Genomic DNA, 20,000 nt, shown 5'->3' on the forward strand with positions numbered 1-20,000 from the left:
CTTTTTTTCATATAATGATAAAAGACAAAAAATTCATTATAGAAAACATTAATAATAAAGTTATAAGTAAAGATAATATGACAAAAAAAGGAAAAAAAATATGTGAACTAAAGGAGTTTCAAAATATAAATGAATTTAATAACAGTGTGTTAATATCAAACAATAAATATATATTAAGTGATTTAAAAAAAAATGATAATATCATACAAAATAATAAAAATGTCCCGTCAAGTAATTCAGCCGTAAATTTTGTAAAGGATATAGGACAACATGATTTTATAAACATTAATCAAGATTATACAAACAGTAATGATAACAATAACAATAATAATGAGGAATATACAAATAATTATTATCCTAAAAATATAGTAAAAAATAATATGTTAGCTAGCCAAGAAACTAATACAAAACACACACGTTGTAATATAAAACATATTGACGATATTGAATTAAATGATAAAATAAAAAATTCTACAACTATTATAGAAAATAATAATAATAATAACAATATTGTAAATATAAACAATATAAACAATGTAGACAATATAAACAATGTAAACAATATAAACAATGTAAACGATTTAAACAATTTAAACAATATTAACAATTTAAATAAAAAAGATTATAATCATATAAATGAAAACTTTCAAGAAAATATAAATAGTAATTCTAATTTAAAAAAAAAAAAAGGGACCTATATAAAAAATTGTCATGCGGAAAATTATAATAGACCATTAAATGATAATAGTAATAATATTTCAAAAGATGATATAAAAGAAAAAAAAAATAATAATATAAATTCAACGGTTAATTATGATAATACAAATACAGAAGAGAATATAACGAGTGATCATTGTAATATAAAAGATGATACACGTTTAGAAAAAGATATGGAGGAATATATAAAAAAAAAAAATATATATATGTCCAATTCTAATAAGATTATTAATGAATTATATAATAATTTAATATATGATGAATATTCAGAAAATATATTATCAAAAAAAGGAGTGAAGGAAAAGGATCATATCGAATATTATGAAGAACAAAATATACATATGAAAGCAAACGAAGAATCAACAAACATATCTATTGATATTCCTCCATGTTGTCAAATAATATATGACAATGTTGATGATGCAACAAATGAACAGTATGATAATTCACAAAAAGATACATACAACTGGTATATGCAAAAAACAAACAACAATAAATTATTATATCACATAAATAAAAATTTAATATTTTTAAAAAGAATACAACAATATTTTTATCAAAAGTATATTAATATAAAATTTTCAAATGATACTAATGATTATTATTATATTATACATCTTGAATGGTTTAATAAATTAAAGAAATTCATTAACAATGAATCTAATGATTTCCCTGGTTCGATTTCTAATTGGGAATTATACGAATATACACATGATGAGATTTTCAAAAATTATAATATATCAGAAAGTAATTATGTTTTTTCTGATGACAAAAATATGAATGATAATATATATTTAAAAAAACAATGTTTAAAAAAAAACTTAAAAGAAGGAAAAGATTATATATGTACAAATAAATACATGTGGAGATTTCTACAATTTTTATATAATGGAGGACCATGTATAAAAAGAATATCTAATAATATATATAATACATTTATACCCATATCTTCTAATGATATAATGAATAATAATATTATGTATTTATTAGAATCAAGATATATAAAAAATTTATTTTCCTTATTTAATTATATAGACCATACAAAATTTATATATAATGAACCCAAAGGAAATGAACATACATTATATAAAAATGAATATTATAATGATAATGATAAATATACACATGATTACATTTTAGAAGAAACCAATGAAAAAAAAATGTGTGCTCATAATTATCATGAACTTTTACAATTTTATAATTTAAAAGAACAAGAAAAAAATATCATCCTTTATATTGAATATGATGATAAACATATTAATAAAGAAATTCTAGATGAAATAAAAAAAATAAAAAATAAAAATAGTAATAATAAACAAAATATTCTTATTTCAAACGATGAAAATTTTTCTAGTGATAGTAGTAATATGTATAATATAATTAATGCTAAACATAATGATAAGTTGAATACACAAAAATTGTTTTTATTGGAAAATGATAAAATATGTGCTAATTCGCATATCAGCTCAAATATGAATCAAACTGAGTATATTTCATTGGATAATTTTGATGCTGATTATCTTTTAAATAATCCGCATAATTTGTCAAGGGGTTTTCCTAACAGTTATAAATTGGATATTAATACGGATAATAATGAAAATGTGGATAATAATGGAAATGTAGACAGCAACGAAAATGTAGACAGCAACGAAAATGTAGACAGCAACGAAAATGTAGACAACAACGAAAATGTAGACAGCAACGAAAATGTAGACAACAACGAAAATATGGACAGGAATGATAATATGTATAATAATGAAAATGTTGATAATAGTAAAATGTTCATAAATTGTAATAAATCTCAACGATCGAATATAAAAAAGAGTAACAGCACGAATAGTACGAGAAGAAATTATAATAGAAACAACAACAATAATAATAACAAGAACAATAATAATAATAATAATAACAACAACAACAATAATAATAATAATAATAATAATAGTAGAAATAATAACAACAACAATAACAATAATAACAATAATAATAACAATAATAACAATAATAATAACAACAATAACAACAATAACCATAATAATAATAATAAGGATGATAACACAAGCGATAATAATAATAATAATATAAATAAAGAAGAAGATAAGAAAAATAAAACAACAAATAATAAAAAGAAGGAGAATGAAAAAGATGATGAAAACAAATGTAAGGGTAACTTGAATGGAAGTGTAGAAATATATGAACTTAAAAGAGAGTTTGAAGAAAATAATAATATTATATATAATGATTCATATAATAATAGAAATATAAATAATGTTATTGATGATTTAAAAAAGAATGAAGAAGATATAAATAAAATTAATGATAGAAATATATATCTTAGTCCAAATATAAGTGCCAACGAAATGAATATAAATAATTTTAATAAATCATATAATTCAAGTAGTAATAAAAAAAATTCGATCCCTTGTAATTCTTCCAATGGTAATGATATATATAAATCGTGTGAAGAATATAATAATGATAATGAAAAAATTTCAAGTAATGGTTATCTAACAACTACTGAAAGTCAGTCCAAAGGAACTACGGATGGTAATACAGAGAGGGGTTCTATTTATGAATACGAAAATGATAATAATAATAATAATAAGAATAATAATAAAAATGAAAGTAATAACAATAGGAATGAAAAGAAAATATATTATGATAGTATCGAAAATTTAGATGATGTAGTAAAAAAGAGGAAACATATAAAAAACGCACAAAATAATACAACGAATAATAGAGTATGTTCATCGAATTGTGGTGAACAACAGGTCACAGAAAAAATAAATAATATTTTAGATAACACACACTTGAATAATATACAAAATAAAAATCATAATCTAAAAAATAATAATAGTAGTACTATTCAAAACGGATGTACTATAAAAGGAAATGAACAAAATGTTAAGAATACAAATAATATAAATGAAGAAGACAACATTACCAATTTGGAAAATCATAAAAAAGATCAAAAGAAAAAAAATCATATAATGAAAAAAAAATTAGATGATATTGATGTAAAACAAGGTGATTTGAAATCAAATAATCACGAAAATAAAAATGATGTGGAAGATAACATGGAAATGGATGAAACAAACAATAATAGTATGGATCCACAACAAAGATGTAACCTCATTTCTGTCTTTAATAAACAAAAGAACCATAAAAATAATATATCTAATAATAATAATAAGAAAGATGATGACGATGATGATCAGAGTGTTTATTCTAGTAACATCACAAATACAAACAGTAGCAGCTTACATAATAGTTGTAGTAGTAGTAGCAGTGGTGGAAATAATAGTTTATATAACGAGAATGATATTTCTAAATATAACATTTTTAATAATAATGATAATGATAATTTAAAAAACTTGTTAGTACCAAATAATAACAGTAATAATAATAATAATAATAATAATATTATTATTATTAATAGTAATAATAATAATAATAATAATAATAATAATAATAATTTTAAAAGAGATAATGAATCATCCCTAAATTATCATACTTCTATTATGACAAAAGAACAACCTGCTGGTATTATTAATTACTCTACCACATGTTATATCAATGTAGTTATGCAGTGTTTATCAGTTTTTTTCAAACTAATATATACATTACATAATTATGTAACTGTAAAATATAAAAATGTTAATATGTCAAGTGATGAAAATGAAAATATGAATTCATCTTTTATAAATAAAAATTTCTTTACCAATAGTATACCTTTCAATATTTTTGGAAGTAATAATAACAATAATAAAAAAAAGGATGAATGTCTGTTATTAACATTTTCTTTTAAATTATTTCAATTAAGTAAAATGCATAATAAAGGTAAAGTATTATGTGTTAATAAATTATTAAATCTTTTAAATGATAAATATTCTTACTTATTTGAATATAACGAACAACAAGATTGTCATGAATTTCTTCTTCTTGTATTTGACTTTATACACAATATGGTGAAAGTAATTGATGAGTCAGTTGATAAAAATAATCAAATAGATTATTATTTAAAAAAAGAACAATCTATTATATCAGATTTATTTTTAGGTTTAATAGAAGAAAAAATTACATGCTCACAATGTGAATATGTTAATTACATATATCAACCAGTTTATAACCTAAGTGTAAATGTTTTTAAAAAAAATCCAGAAAATAACATAAATGATAATTTAATAGAATATTTTAAAAAAGAAGAAGTCAATTCTACTTGTGAAAAATGTAAATGTAAGAAAATGTTTAAATATTCATGTGTTTACAAACAACCAAATATTCTAATTATACATTTAATTAGATTACAAGAAGATGGATCAAAAATCGACAAGCCAATAAAATTTGATATGGCTGATTTTACTATTGAAAATGTTCTCAAAAAAAAAGATAATCAATTCATTGAACCCATCAAAAAATATAATCTATGTGGAGTAATAGTGCACCGAGGGTTGAATTCGAATTGTGGTCATTACATTTGTTATACGAAAAGGAAACATTCGAATGGTGTCAACGTGGTAAGAAAAAAAATAAATAACAATATAAAAATGAATACATACATATATAATATTTTTTTCGTACATAGTGATATTTTATCTATATATATATATATATATATATATATATATATATATACATATTATTTTTATGTTTTCTTTTTTTATCCATTATAGTGGTACAAATTTGATGATAGCACGGTAACCTCTGTTGATGTTGAAGAAGTTGAATCGGCTAAAGCTTATTGCCTTTTTTATCAGAGTCAATAATTCAAAATTTTTTTTTTTTTTTCAGATATATGTTATAAACAAATACAAACATATATATATATATATACTTTATTTTTTTATTTTAAAAAATAACTTAAATTTTGGATAGTTTTTTATTTCTTTATGATGTATATTTTAAACTTTTACCCCCTTCAAAATAATTTCCGTTATTTTATTTTTTTATTTTTTTATTAAAAATTGATTTTATAGAATAATCAAGAGAAAAAAGCAAGTAAAAAATATATTCTTTAAAATATATATATATATATATATATATACATACATATATATGTATGATTGAATAGTTTTCTAAAAACAACTGGATTAATAATTATATTAACTTTAAAAAAAAAAAAAAAAAAAAAAAAATTGATATGCATTCGAGCATGAAAATATATATATATATATATATATATGTATACAATACATATTATATATACATATATGTCATATAATAATATTTACTTGAAAAAAAATAGTGTGTAATTTTATATACTTATATAAAACATTAACACACAAAGAAAAAAAATTATAACATTCAAAAAAAAAAAAAAGAATGAAAAAAAAAATATATATATATATATATATGTATATTTTTTCGATAAAACAAGATGTTTAATAAAAAAAAATAAAAAAACAAGGATTTCTTTATATATATATTTATTTATTTATGTGTGTAATTTTATTTTTTTTAATAAATTAACTTTTCATTTACATTTTCCTTAAAGCTTTCATTAATATTATCCATATTCATATCATCCTCATCCAAATCATGATCATTGGTACTAACTCCTTTTCCTTTTTTAACCTTTACATTTTGTTTTATTAACTCCTTAAAAACTTTTGAAAATTTAAAATGAGGCATGTGACTACTTTCTATTTCAATATCTTCTTTAGTTCTCAAATTTTTTATACATCTTTTCTTTCTAAAAATATTATAAAACATTCCAAATTTGTGTATATATATCTTTTCATTATTCTCTAAATGTTTATATATATTATCAAATATCCCATTCATTATCTTTTCAACAGTCTTTTTGTTTTCTTTAGTTTCCATTGAAACTTCTTCTATTATTTGCTTCTTTGTAATCGCCTGAACAGTTAATGTGGTAAAAAAATAAAATAAAATAAAATAAATAATGAGTGATTAAGACAAATATACATACATAAATATATACATATATACATAAATATATACATATATACATACATATATACATATATGTATAAACATCATAAGAAGTAAAAATAAAATATACATAATCTTCAAATAAATTTATTTTATTTCTTTTTTCTTTCTTTTATGTTAACCTGTGACATGGGTATTTTAGAAGAACTTTGATATAACGCATTTTTATTGTAAGGATTGTTAACGCTCAGTTTATTATTGATTATATTATTCTTATGAACATTGATAAAAGCTCGACGTGAATAAACAACTTGAAATAAAAAAAGGACACAATATAATATTACATACATTTTATTAAATAGAGATTATTCCAAAAAAAAAAAAATAAAAAGAAAAATTAATATATATTTTGTATATAAAATATATGATCAATAAATATTTTTTCTTATAAAAAAGAAAAAGAAAAAGAAAAAGAAAAAAAAAAAAAAAAATTATATATGTATTATATATTAGTATTCATTTTAATCACAAATGGGTAATTTGTGATAATTACATAAAAAAAAAGCAAAATGAAAAAAAAAAAATTAAATGAAAATATATGAATCTTATATCATTATGAATGGTAATTAAATAAACTGTTATAAAAATAATTTTATTATAAAAAAAAAAAAAAGAAAATTTTTTTTTCTCTTTAATTATTTTAGAATAAAGTGTATTTATTTGAATATGTAAAATACCAAAAAAAAAAAAAATAAATAAATAAAATATAATAATAAAAAAAAAATAATATTATGTATGTAATGTTTTTAATATTTATATATATATATATATATATATATATATTTTTAATTTGGAAACGTGAAAATAATATTCATTTTAATCTGTAAAATTCGTGTAAGTGTAAGAGTTCAACTAAAAGTGTAATATAAAATATATTAAAAGAAATTACATATAAAAATGTATATATATTTTCTCATATATCTCAAATATAATATTATACTTATTACACATTTAAAAAAGCGTTTATTCATTTATATATGCATTTTTATTAAATACTATTTTTTTCCTCTTTTTTTTTTTTTTTTAACAATCCTTATATATATATATATATATATATAATATTTTTTATATTTTTATTTAAAAAAAAATATTTTTTGGATTAATATTTGGAAGGTGTATTGGATATTTATTATTACTTTATATTATTTATATAATATATATTTATTTTATCACATTATTTTTTCTTTTTAATTTTTTTTTTTTTTTTTTGTTGTATTATTTTTCTTAAAATTACATAAGAATTTTTTAAACCTGAAATTAAAGCCCATATAATATAAATATATGATGTGTGTCAAATGAAAATGTTTATAAAGACATAAGTTGTATCATAATTCTTAATTAAATATAATAAATTATTTTTTAAAACATATCATATTCAAAAAAAATGATTATTTAAAAAAATATATCTTATCAAGCTAAAGGAATAAAAAAATTTTCATATATGAACATTATATTATATAATATTATTTAAATGAGTTACAATATGTAACATTAAAATTAATTTTTAAATTATATATATATATATATATATTTATATTTACATGTTCCATAAGACATATAAATTAAACTGTCATTATATCAGACTTTAAATAAATTTTTTTTTTTTTTTTTAACACATAAATGTATATTTTACAAAAATTAATAATTTTTTCGTCATTTAAAATATACGTGTCTCACTGACTTGGTAATTAATTTTTATAGTTATTTTATTATTATTATTTTATGATTATTTAATATTTCAGCTATATTAATGATATAACAAAAATTCATTGTGTATTCAACATGAAATAACACTTATGTGTATATATTTATATATGTATGATAAAATAATTGCTAAAGTTATTTTAAAATAAAAGGACCATTGTAAGTTATAAAAAAAATGTGAATGAAAATTTTGACTTTCTATAATTTCCTTAATAAACAAACAAATAAATAAATAAATATATATATATATATAATATTTATTAAAACATTGGTTATATAATATTTGTGCATACATATAAAATAAATATTGATATAAAATTTTTTTCATATCCACAATATTATGTGTATTAATTGTCGCATATCATATTAATATATACAAATATATCACATTAATAACTTATGTATAATATTCTTAATATATGTTTTTCAATATGAATTTTTATTACAATAAAAGAAATAAATTAATATATTATTCCTATTTGATTCACATATTTATAAATTCCTTTATTTTATTGAATTCAATTAATAATATGAGATAATGTTATTTTTTAATAATGCTTTTCATGTTTAACAAAAATAAAAGTGTATAATTTTGTCTATATAAATATATATGTATACATATATTTTTTCCTTTTTTTTTTTTTTTAATTTTAATGATATATATTATATTACTTATATTTTCAAGGTTTCACAAAAAAAATAATAAAAAAAACATATAAATATATACATATTATTTATAAAGATTAATTTTTATTACTTTTTATAATATAGATTATGTTTTTATTATTACGTACAAATATTAATAATACACTTGAAATATTCACAATGAATATATATTAATATTACATACATATTTTTTTTATAATTTTCTTTATTAACATTATTAATAAAATTTGATTTTAAGTATTTTTTTGGCAATATCTTTTTTTTTTTATTGTACAAGAAAAGGAAAAAATAAAAATTTAATAAATTGGTACATTTTTATATATGTAATATAATATAATTTGATTAAAAAAAAAAATAAATTATATATATTATATATATATAATATTTATTATATATATATGTTTATATTATATATATGATTTTATTATACATATATATTATTTATATATTTTATAAATATATATATTCATCCCTTTTATGTGTATATATATTTTTTCTTTATTTATTTATTTATTTTTTTTTTTTTTCTTATTTTTTAAAATATATTATTGAAAATTTTATTTGATAATAATATATTATTATATTTATTTATGTATATATATAAACCATAAAAAAATTATCCTTATATATATATATATTATATATATGTATATTTTTCGTTTTGATTATATTGAAAAATTTTAAAGATATATAAGATATAACGCAGACTTCTTAATGAATTGTACAAAATGAGTGAGAACGAGTAAGTATATAATAAGATATATATTTTATTTGAAAATAACATAGAGCTATGAAATTAGATTGTTTTAATAGCCATAATAAAATGTTGAAAAAAAAATAATAAATAAATAAATAAATTAAAATAAAAATATACATAAAAATATATTTTATTGTTATATATATATATATATATATATATATTTTATTTTTATTTCATGGTTTATGTTTTGTGATTAAACTATTTATAGTATTACCTTGTTTTTATGATAATACATATATATATATATATATATATGTGTGTGTATGCATATGGCATGATATAAGATATACATATATTGTTTCATCCAATATTGGGCATCCAAATTTTTTCTAAAAACATAAATTTGTTTTAATTCCTTTTAATTGCGTTTAATTCCTTTTAATTTCTTTTTAATTTTTTTTTTTTTTATGCAGCTTATTATTTCGTATTAGTCAGATTACTACATACGTTAGCAAATGGATAATAAAAGCCAAGGTAGTAAATAAAACTAAACTTTCTACTTTCAAAAACAATAACAGTTTCTTCAGTATAGACGTTACGGATGTACATGGAGATTCAATATCGTGTAAGTTCTGGGGTAGTTCAGCAGATAAATGGTTTAATGTTATTGAACTAAAGAAAGTGTATATATTTTCTAAAGGTCGAGTGTCTATAGCAAATCCCAAATATAATACAGTAAAACATAAATACGAGTTAACATTTAATGAAGATAGTGAAATACATGAAGTGAAAGATGATGGAGAAATAAAGATTCAAAAGAAAATATCTCTAGTGAATTTAAGAGATATAAAAATAGCTACAAAAGAAACACCATTTACAGCTGATTTAATAGGTATAGTTAAACATATAGGAACAGTAAGTAATTTAAAAACAAAACAAGGTAATGATATAGCTAAGCAAAATATTATTATAGTTGACGATACAAAACATTCTTTTGAAATATCCTTTTGGGATTCTAACGTTAATTTAATAAAAGAAGAAATTGTAGAAAATGAAATATATATATTTACTAATATTAATATAAGAAATTGGAATGATATGAAAAATGGTACTTTTGGTGTTACTAGTTCTATAGAAAAAATGGAAAACTTAAATGATGAATTAAAAGCTAAATGTGCCAAAATATCACAGTGGTATAATAATAGTGGTAAATATGAACAATTTACTAATATGAGAAATATTTTATCTAATGATGTTACACAAACTCCAGATAAACATTATTCCATAAGTGATGTTAGTGATGTGCTATCAAAAATATCAGGTACATATACCCTTATAGGAAGAATTAAAAGAATATATTGGAAAAGTAAAGAAAATGAACACAGATTTTATTATCCTGCTTGCATGAAATGTAAAAAAAAACTATTATCTAGTGGACATGATAATAATATGGATAATGAATTTGATAATCCAGAAGAAGATAATATTGTTTATTCTTGTATGAATTGTGATGAAAATAATGTTAAACCATTTTATAATTATACTTTCAATTTCTTATTTATGGACTTTTCAGGATCTATTATATTAAGAGCCTTTTCAGATGAAGGATATAATTTATTAGGAAAAAAAGCAGAAGAATTAAAAAATCTAGATGAAGATACACTAGACTATTTATTTAATTATGATTTCTTATATAAAGAATATAAAATTGTTGTTAGAGTTAATCAAAAAGCTTATAATGGTATAGAAAGAGTTAATTTTACAGCCATGAAAATATTCCCACTTAAACCTACAGATATCACTTCTTTATTAACAGAAATACAACTACTTATAGCAAATAACAATGATAATTCACATAGAGCTAAAAGGTCATTGAACGATGATACTAATGACTCCAAAAAACAAAAACTATGATAATTTTATCATATATATATATATATAAATACTTACATATACTTTTATTTATATATGTTATGTATATATAATAAATGTATCATATTGTGGAAAAAATTAAAAAAATACTAAAATATGCTTTCCTTTTATCATAATTCTACTTAATATTGTAATAGTAAATTGTAAATTTTGAATATTAAAAAATATATATATTTTTTTATCTATTTTTTATTATTTTTTTTTTTTCTTCTTTTTTTACAATATATATATATATATATATATATATATATTATCCTAATAAATAATACCATTTTTATTCTTTTTTCTTTACTCTCTCTTTTTTTTTTTTTTAATTTTATATATATGTTAAATAATATCTATTGGTCTTTTCTTTTAAAATATTTTTTTTATTTGAATTTTTTTTTTTTATAGAAAATTATAAATTGAAAAAAAAAAAAAAAAAAAAAAAAAGAGAAACAAAAATAAATTTTTATGCTTTATTTAATATTAACATAAATTTATTTTTAAAATAATATATACATATATATATATGTATTTAGGAGCAATAAAAAGACAACACAAATATATATGAATATGTCCAGATGTTGTATCTACGTTGTTGAACCAAATTAATAATATACTTGAGAAAATGAAATATTATTTATTCCCTACTTTTTATTATCAGTTATATATATTTTGTTCCTCTATATAATATTATTTACTACCATTAATTCACTCATCATATATTCTTGAGAAGCCTGAACATTAAAAATAAAGTAAAATAAAAAACATTATTTATTATATACATATAAATAAATAAATATATACATATATGCATTATCATTTTTGTTGCATATACTTCATTTTTATAGCTTATATATTCTTACAATTTTAATGAGAGTGATGATAATATAACTATGATGGAACTACAAAACATTAGGAATGTAAAAAGGAAAGGGGAAAAAACATAATTCAAAGAATAAAAAGCCCCACTAGCCAATAATATAAAGAATATATTAATAAAAAAAGAAAAGAGGAAATTAAATTTTATTACTAATAATGTTTTTCTACTTATTTCAAATAATTTTATTATCACATTTATATTATTATCAACAATACAAGCATCAGCACTGTCCATAACAACATTAGTTCTAGTACATAAGGATAAACCTAGGTCAGCCGTTTTTAAGGCAAAACAGTCGTTTATTCCATCTCCAATCATACAAACTTTTCCTAAAATGATAAAAAAAAAAATAAAATAAAACAACGTAATATAATATAAACATATACATATATATATATATATATATATTTATTTATTTATTTATTTATTGATTTATATGATCCAACTTACCGTCATTCATTGATTGAACTTTCTTCACAAATTGAACCTTCTCTAAGGGCAACGTATTAGAAGATACGTTTTCCTTTTTTATACCTAATATTTTAGATATATAAAGAGCATTCATATAATTATCACCCGTACAGACATATACCTTTTTCTTCTCTCTCTTCAAGAAATTGATTAGTTCAAAAACCTCGGGTTTAATATTGTCTACTAGAGTAAAAAATCCAACGACAATTCCTTCAATACACATAAAAATTATGTTATTGCTTTCATTTTTTTTACTGTTCGAATAGCTATATAAATATTGATATGTTTTATGAACATTACAATCACATGAATAAATATGTCTTTCCATACTTTTAACTGTTAGCTTTTCTTCAATAATGGGTACTTTATTACAATATATATTTTTATATTTAGTATAACAAAAGAATAAAGTACCAATAGTTATGGTTAGATCATTTATTATACAACTAATACCTTGATTTTTTTCATTCTTTAAATTATTAACATCAAATACTTCGTTAATAGAAAAATTATTATTTATATATGTATTAATAGAGGTAGCAAACAAATGATTACTATATTTTTCGATATTTAAACTTAAGCTTAAAAAGAGGTATAACCAATCACTACTTTTTTCCATATATGAATTTTCTTCTTCTAAAGGTGAAGACATATTTTGTAAATGATCATGCTGATCCATTATATTATTTGATACTGGTATATTATCATATTTGTTATGCTCATTTTCATTACTAGTAGTTTCACTATAATATGAATCATCATTTGATGAAAAATAATTATCTGAGTTATTAATAAAATGTTCCTTTAATGAATTATCTAATATTTTGTTATATTTGTTTTTTTTATTTTTGTCTGTAATAAATGAAACTATGCTATTTAAAATGGACTTATTTTCACCCATACAACTGTTGGAAACGATTTGGTCATTTTGATCATTTTGATAATTTTGATAATTTTGATAATTTTTATCTCCACTTAAGGAACTTTCATCATAATTATTTCTTGTTTCATTCTTTGTGTATTTTTTTTTTTTCTTAACTTTATCTCTGTTTCTTGATGTTTTTTTAATTTCTATTTTGAAATATTCCTTTTCCGTAGTGAAAGAGTAAAAGCTCACATTTTTATTACAACATGAAAAATTTTCAACAAAATTTAGCGTATTATTTTTCATCATATTTTCGTTTCCTTCTAATCCTTGTTCATCGAAATTATTCATATATCCATTATAACCATTTGATGGTTGATCATTTATGGAATAAGCAGTACTATATAACTTATTCACATTATCTTTCATATTATTATTCATCTTTTTGACTTTCTTCTCATCACTTTTTGCACGAACCAAAGCAGGCATCTTTGCATTTTTGTTATCATTAAAACTTACAGATAAATGATTTCCTGATTTATTTTTTAATAATTGATCAATAAACAAATCAATATTATTTGAAATATATATTTTATTTACTACTGGTTTGCCTACTGTTAATGTACCTGTTTTATCAAATATAAAATGCTTACATTCTAAGAAAATTTCAAAAATATTAATATTCTTTATAATTATTCCAATACTACTGCATATGTAAGTACTTATAGCAATCGATAAAGGACTAGCCAAACCAACAGCACATGGACATGCCACACATAATATAGATAATGAAAAATGTACAGAAAAAAAAACACATGAAAGAAAACGATTTAATTTAAAATAATTCTCTTTTTTTATATTTACTATATCAAAGAAAGTTAAAATAAACCAAATGAAAAATACAACAATACATAATATTAAGATGAAAGGTATAAAAATACTAGCTATTTTATCCGCATATAATTGTAAATTAGTTTTCTTACAATTTATTTCATCTAACGTTTGTTTTACATATTCAATATAATTTCCTTTAGATATATCTTTAACATATATTATGACTACTCCTTCCACACATTTTGAACCAGCATATACTTTATCTCCTTTATATTTTTTAATAGCATTTTTTTCACCACTTATCATACTTTCATCAACACAAGAAATTCCTTTATTAATTTTTATACCATCAATTAATAATGTTGACCCTTCATAAAATATTAATATGTCGTTCTTTTGAATAAATTGAACAGGGTAACTATTTATATTATAATCATTTATATTTATATCCATATCTTGTGATAAAATTTTATTTATTTCATCATCATCATATAAAAATTGGTTTGATAGAAAAAAGGAACTAGTTGAAAAGGATAGATTATTTTTTAAAGTATCAACTTTTATATTTTCTTTTCCAACAGATTGAAGAATATCATTACTATTTATTTGACTATTTGCTATTATACTATTGCTATTATTATCTTTACTAAACGCCTTACTTATATTAGACATACTTTTTATTGGTATATTACTATTAAAATTTCCTTCCTCGTCTTGATAATATCTATTTTTTTTCTCCAGTATGTATACATTTTTTGCCGTACTTTCATATAAATCCTCCATTTTTTTTTTGGAAAAGCTAACTAGAAAATTTTCTATTTCACACCCAAATTTCATTATACAGATCAACAATGCTGATGAATCAAAATATAAAGGAATACCATTTAAATCAATAGAAAAAATTAAACAAAATAACAAAAGTAATAAAGAATAAAAATACGAAAAAGAGGAACTAATTGAAATTAAAACATTCATATTAATCATATTATTCTTTAAATTCTTATATCCATTCAATACAAAACTAAATCCATAATATATATATACAAAAGAACTTAATACAAAAATAAAAAATAATCTTAATGATAAACCTTTAACAATTTTTGTGTCCATATCTAAATAAATACTATAATTAGCTAATTTGTAAAATAAATTATTAAAAGAAAAAAGAGAATCATCATTTCCTTCATTTTTATATGAATTATTATAACTTTTATTTTTATTCATAAAAATATTTTCATTTTCATAAGTAGCATTATTTTCTTCATTGGATATTTCACTATTCTTATTTTTACGCATAACTATATTTTCTTTTTCATCCTTTGTACTGTTTTCATCTTTTTTTTCTTTTTTCTTCATCAAAAAATTATCTTCTTCTGTTTCGTCATATGAGTCATTTTCATTTTCTCCATCTTTAACGACATCTCCATGCTTAACATTTTTAACATCTTGTCCATGCTTATCATTTTTAACATCTTGTCCATGCTTACCACCTTTAATATCTTTGTCTTCCTTATCGTCTTTAACATTTTGTTCATCCTTATCATCTTTAACATCTTGTTCATCCTTATCATCTTTAACATCTTGTTCATCATTATCATCTTTAACATCTTGTTCATCCTTATCATCTTTAACATCTTGTTCATCCTTATCATCTTTAACATCTTGTTCATCATTATCATCTTTAACATCTTGTCCATGTTTACCATCTTTAACATCTTGTTCATCCTTATCATCTTTAACATCTTGTCCATGCTTACCACCTTTAACATCTTGTCCATGTTTACCATCTTTAACATCTTGTTCATCCTTATCATCTTTAACGTCTTGTCCATGCTTACCACCTTTAACATCTTGTTCATCTTTATCATCTTTAACATCTTGTCCATGCTTACCACCTTTAACATCTTGGCTATCCTTACCATCTTGTTCTTTACTCACCCCAAGGTTGTCTTCACCTATATTATCTTTTGAATTATTTGTATCACACTTTTTATTTTTGGATTTATTTTCATCTTCCTTTTTACTTAACATTAGTGAACTGACATTTCCTTCATCATTGGAATTATCATTCTTATCTTTTATTTTTTTTTTCTTCAAAAATGTATCATCATTTTGGTTATCTTGATCATGTGAACTTTTGACATTATCATTTTGTTTATTTTTTAAAAAAATATCATCTTGCTTATCTTGACCATTTGTATTTTTATCTTCTGTTCTTACTTTCTTCTTCAGAAAGTTATCACTTTCATCATTTTCTTCCTTGGAATTTTTATCATCCTTCTTTTTTTTGTTTTTTAAAAAAATAGCATTTTGCTTATCTTGGATATTTGTATTTTTATTATCAGTATTTTCCTTTTTTTTTAGAAAATTTTCATTCTCTTCATTTTGTTCATTTGAACTATTATTATATAACTTTTCCTTTTTCTTCAAAAAATTATCATTCTCATTATTTTCGTCATTTGTGTTTTTATTATCTTTCTTTTTATTTTTCTTCAAAACAATATCACCTACATTACTTCCGACATGTTTATTATTTTGATCCTCCATTTCGTTTTTCTTCAAAAAATTATCATTCTCATTATTTTCAACACTTATATTTTTATTATCTTTCTTTTTATTTTCCTTCAATAAGCTAGAGCTTTCCCTATTTTCTTCATTTTCATTATTTACATCCTTCATTTCCTTTTTCTTCAAAAAATTATCATTCTCATTATTGTCAACACTTATATTTTTATTATCTTTCTTTTCTATTTTTTTCAAATAGCTATCACTTTGTTCATTTGAACTACTTTCATGTATTTCTTCTTCCTTTACGTTTTCTTTTAACACACTATCATTTATATTATCCTCATCATTTGAACTGTTATGATCCTTTTCTTTTCTTTTCAAATAATTATAATTCTTATCAATTTCTTCATTTGAATTTTCATTATCCGACTTTTCCTCTTTTTTTGAAAAATTATCTTTATTTTCCTCTTCCCCTTTAATCATATCTTTTTTATGATTCTTTTGTTTAAGAATATATATACCATCTATATTACCTTTTTCTTCTTCTCCATCGGACTCATTTTTATTATTCTTGTTCTTTAGATTAGTATTAATATGTTTCCTAAAACGAGAATATCCATTTTTTGTATTATCACCTTTTTTATTATCTGGATGTTTTTCTGATATATCGCTTTTTCTGAAATCACCAATGGGGATAATATCATAATGTTCGTCATCATAATAATCATCCTTATTGTAGTCATTATTAAAATTATCATTTTTTTCATCATTATTATTATCATTATTATTTATATTTTTTTCCTTATTATTATCATCATCATCCTTTTCATTCAATAAATAATTCTTTCTCCTATTTTCTGAATTTGTACATTCTATATATTTAGACACATTATTCTCATTATCCAATGGATAGTCCTTATGACCTTCTTGATTATTATAATGACCTGCATCAATTTGATCATTTAACATATTAATAGTATTATTATATTCTATACTTTTGTTTTTTTTACCATTTAAAATTTGTCCTTTCTTTATATCATCATCTACCCATTTTCTATTTATAGGGGAATCCTTGTTTTTCTTAATAAATTTAAAATTTGAATTAATAAAAAATGTTCCTTTTTCATCACGACGACTTTGTTTATGAACATATTCATTTAAAGTCTTTCCTTTTGTTACATTTTCAAAATATATATCTAATGTCGATTGATCAACAGGGGTACCATTTCCTATATTGTGATAAATAGATGGATGTTTGATATTATCCGTATCAATTTTATTACTATTATCGAACAATTTTTTTGTATAGGAATAAAAACCATTCATAGAACCCATATTCATTTGATACTTATTCAAAACAATAATGATAATACTTATAATAATACAAATAGACAATTCAATTAATTTCCAGGTATTATTTGTTTCATTATTTTGGCTACTTCTAAAATATTTTTCTTTATCTTCATCATAATAAGCATCAACATTTTTTTTTTTCTTTAAAATTTCTAAAATATAACGTATTCCAACAAGTTCAGGGTCATATAAAAAGTAAATATATTCTTTTTTTAAATCATATTCTACATTACTAATACCTTTAATATCTTTTAATAACTTATATGATTTTTTTATATCATCTCTGTATATGTATAATGTTATTTCGGATAAATTACAACGATTCTTATCATCTTTATAAAGATCTAATAAATCATTATTAAATCCACTTTCTTTTATTTCATTCATAATTGTATTTACAAACATTTTTACATTATTATTACAGTGTATAATATCAGATGAGATATCGATTTTTAATTTTATTTTATTGTCTGTAGCAAAACTATTTCCTTCTAAAATTAATTTCTTATCTTTTAAAAAGTTAATAATTTTTTTCCCACAATTATCACAAGTCATATTATAAATTTTTAATTCACAAATGTAAATATTTTGTTTATCTCTATAACTTTCATAGTCTCTGAAATTAAAATTCTTTTTCTTCAGCTTCTCTTCATTATAATCATAATAATAATTATTATTACTATTATAATTATCGTTACTATTATTATAGTTTTTATTCTCCACATTTTTATACATATCATTAGATAACAAAATGCGCTTATCTAAATTATTATAATCTTCATTTAAATAATCTTTCTTAATTTCTTTCTTCATTTTTTTCTTATCCTTTGATTTTTTAATATTATTAAATAAATTTAAAACACTGAATTTACTACTTTTCCTATTCTCGTCTACGCCTTCTGATTCTTCAACCTTTTCAACTTGATTAGGATAATAATTTATATCATATAAATCTCCTTTATTATTTGTGCTATTATAATTAGAATTTATATTTTCATTTTTTTCAGACACATTACAATTTTGATAATTATCTCCATAAGATTTATAATTCTGTTCATGATTTTGATGATTGGATTCATAATTTTTATAATTCTGTTCACATTTTTGATGATTGGCTTCATAATTTTTATAATTCTGTTCACATTTTTGATGAATGGCTTCATAATTTTTATAATTCTGTTCACATTTTTGATGATTGGTTTCATAATTTTTATAATTGTCTTTATAATTTTTATCATCATATGCATTATCAAGCTGTTCATAAAGATCTTCACCATTTGGATAAGTATAATTATTCACCATATTATTCATATCGTATATCTGATCAAAATTGTTATCTGCATTATTACCATTACAATCTAATTTATCATAATTATCTCTATTATTTATACCATATAAATTATTACAATTATTACTATTATTATCAATAT

General features: G+C 20.1%; 4 protein-coding genes across 4 annotated transcripts in view; 2 read left to right on the forward strand and 2 right to left on the reverse strand.

Annotated features, from left to right (window-relative positions):
* Positions 1-14: 14 nt before the first annotated feature.
* Positions 15-5,483, forward strand: PF3D7_0904600 (ubiquitin specific protease, putative; the record flags this gene model as incomplete). Its single annotated transcript, XM_001351884.1, has 2 exons — positions 15-5,234; positions 5,391-5,483. The coding sequence occupies 2 exons, from the start codon at positions 15-17 to the stop codon at positions 5,481-5,483; spliced, it is 5,313 nt and encodes a 1,770-aa protein (XP_001351920.1).
* A 691-nt stretch (positions 5,484-6,174) lies between these two features.
* Positions 6,175-6,962, reverse strand: PF3D7_0904700 (bacterial histone-like protein; the record flags this gene model as incomplete). Its single annotated transcript, XM_001351885.1, has 2 exons — positions 6,175-6,576; positions 6,795-6,962. 2 exons carry the CDS (start codon positions 6,960-6,962, stop codon positions 6,175-6,177), a joined length of 570 nt encoding a protein of 189 aa, XP_001351921.1.
* A 2,808-nt stretch (positions 6,963-9,770) lies between these two features.
* PF3D7_0904800 (replication protein A1, small fragment) lies at positions 9,771-11,656 on the forward strand (the record flags this gene model as incomplete). The annotated part of the gene is made up of 2 exons (XM_001351886.1): positions 9,771-9,784; positions 10,216-11,656. The coding sequence occupies 2 exons, from the start codon at positions 9,771-9,773 to the stop codon at positions 11,654-11,656; spliced, it is 1,455 nt and encodes a 484-aa protein (XP_001351922.1).
* Positions 11,657-12,374: 718 nt separating this feature from the next.
* The window catches only part of PF3D7_0904900 (copper-transporting ATPase), a gene marked incomplete at both ends in the record, with an annotated part of 7,957 nt that continues 331 nt past the window's right edge, over positions 12,375-20,000 (reverse strand). The window contains 3 exons of the mRNA XM_024473187.1: positions 12,375-12,393; positions 12,523-12,868; positions 12,990-20,000. The exon at positions 12,990-20,000 is cut by the window's right edge and continues 331 nt beyond it. Of these exons, the coding sequence (XP_024328908.1) occupies positions 12,375-12,393; positions 12,523-12,868; positions 12,990-20,000 (7,376 nt within the window). The remainder of the gene's footprint in view (positions 12,394-12,522; positions 12,869-12,989) is intronic.

The sequence above is a fragment of the Plasmodium falciparum genome, assembly GCF_000002765.6.
Source record: "Plasmodium falciparum 3D7 genome assembly, chromosome: 9".
Classification (NCBI taxonomy): Eukaryota; Apicomplexa; class Aconoidasida; order Haemosporida; family Plasmodiidae; genus Plasmodium; species Plasmodium falciparum.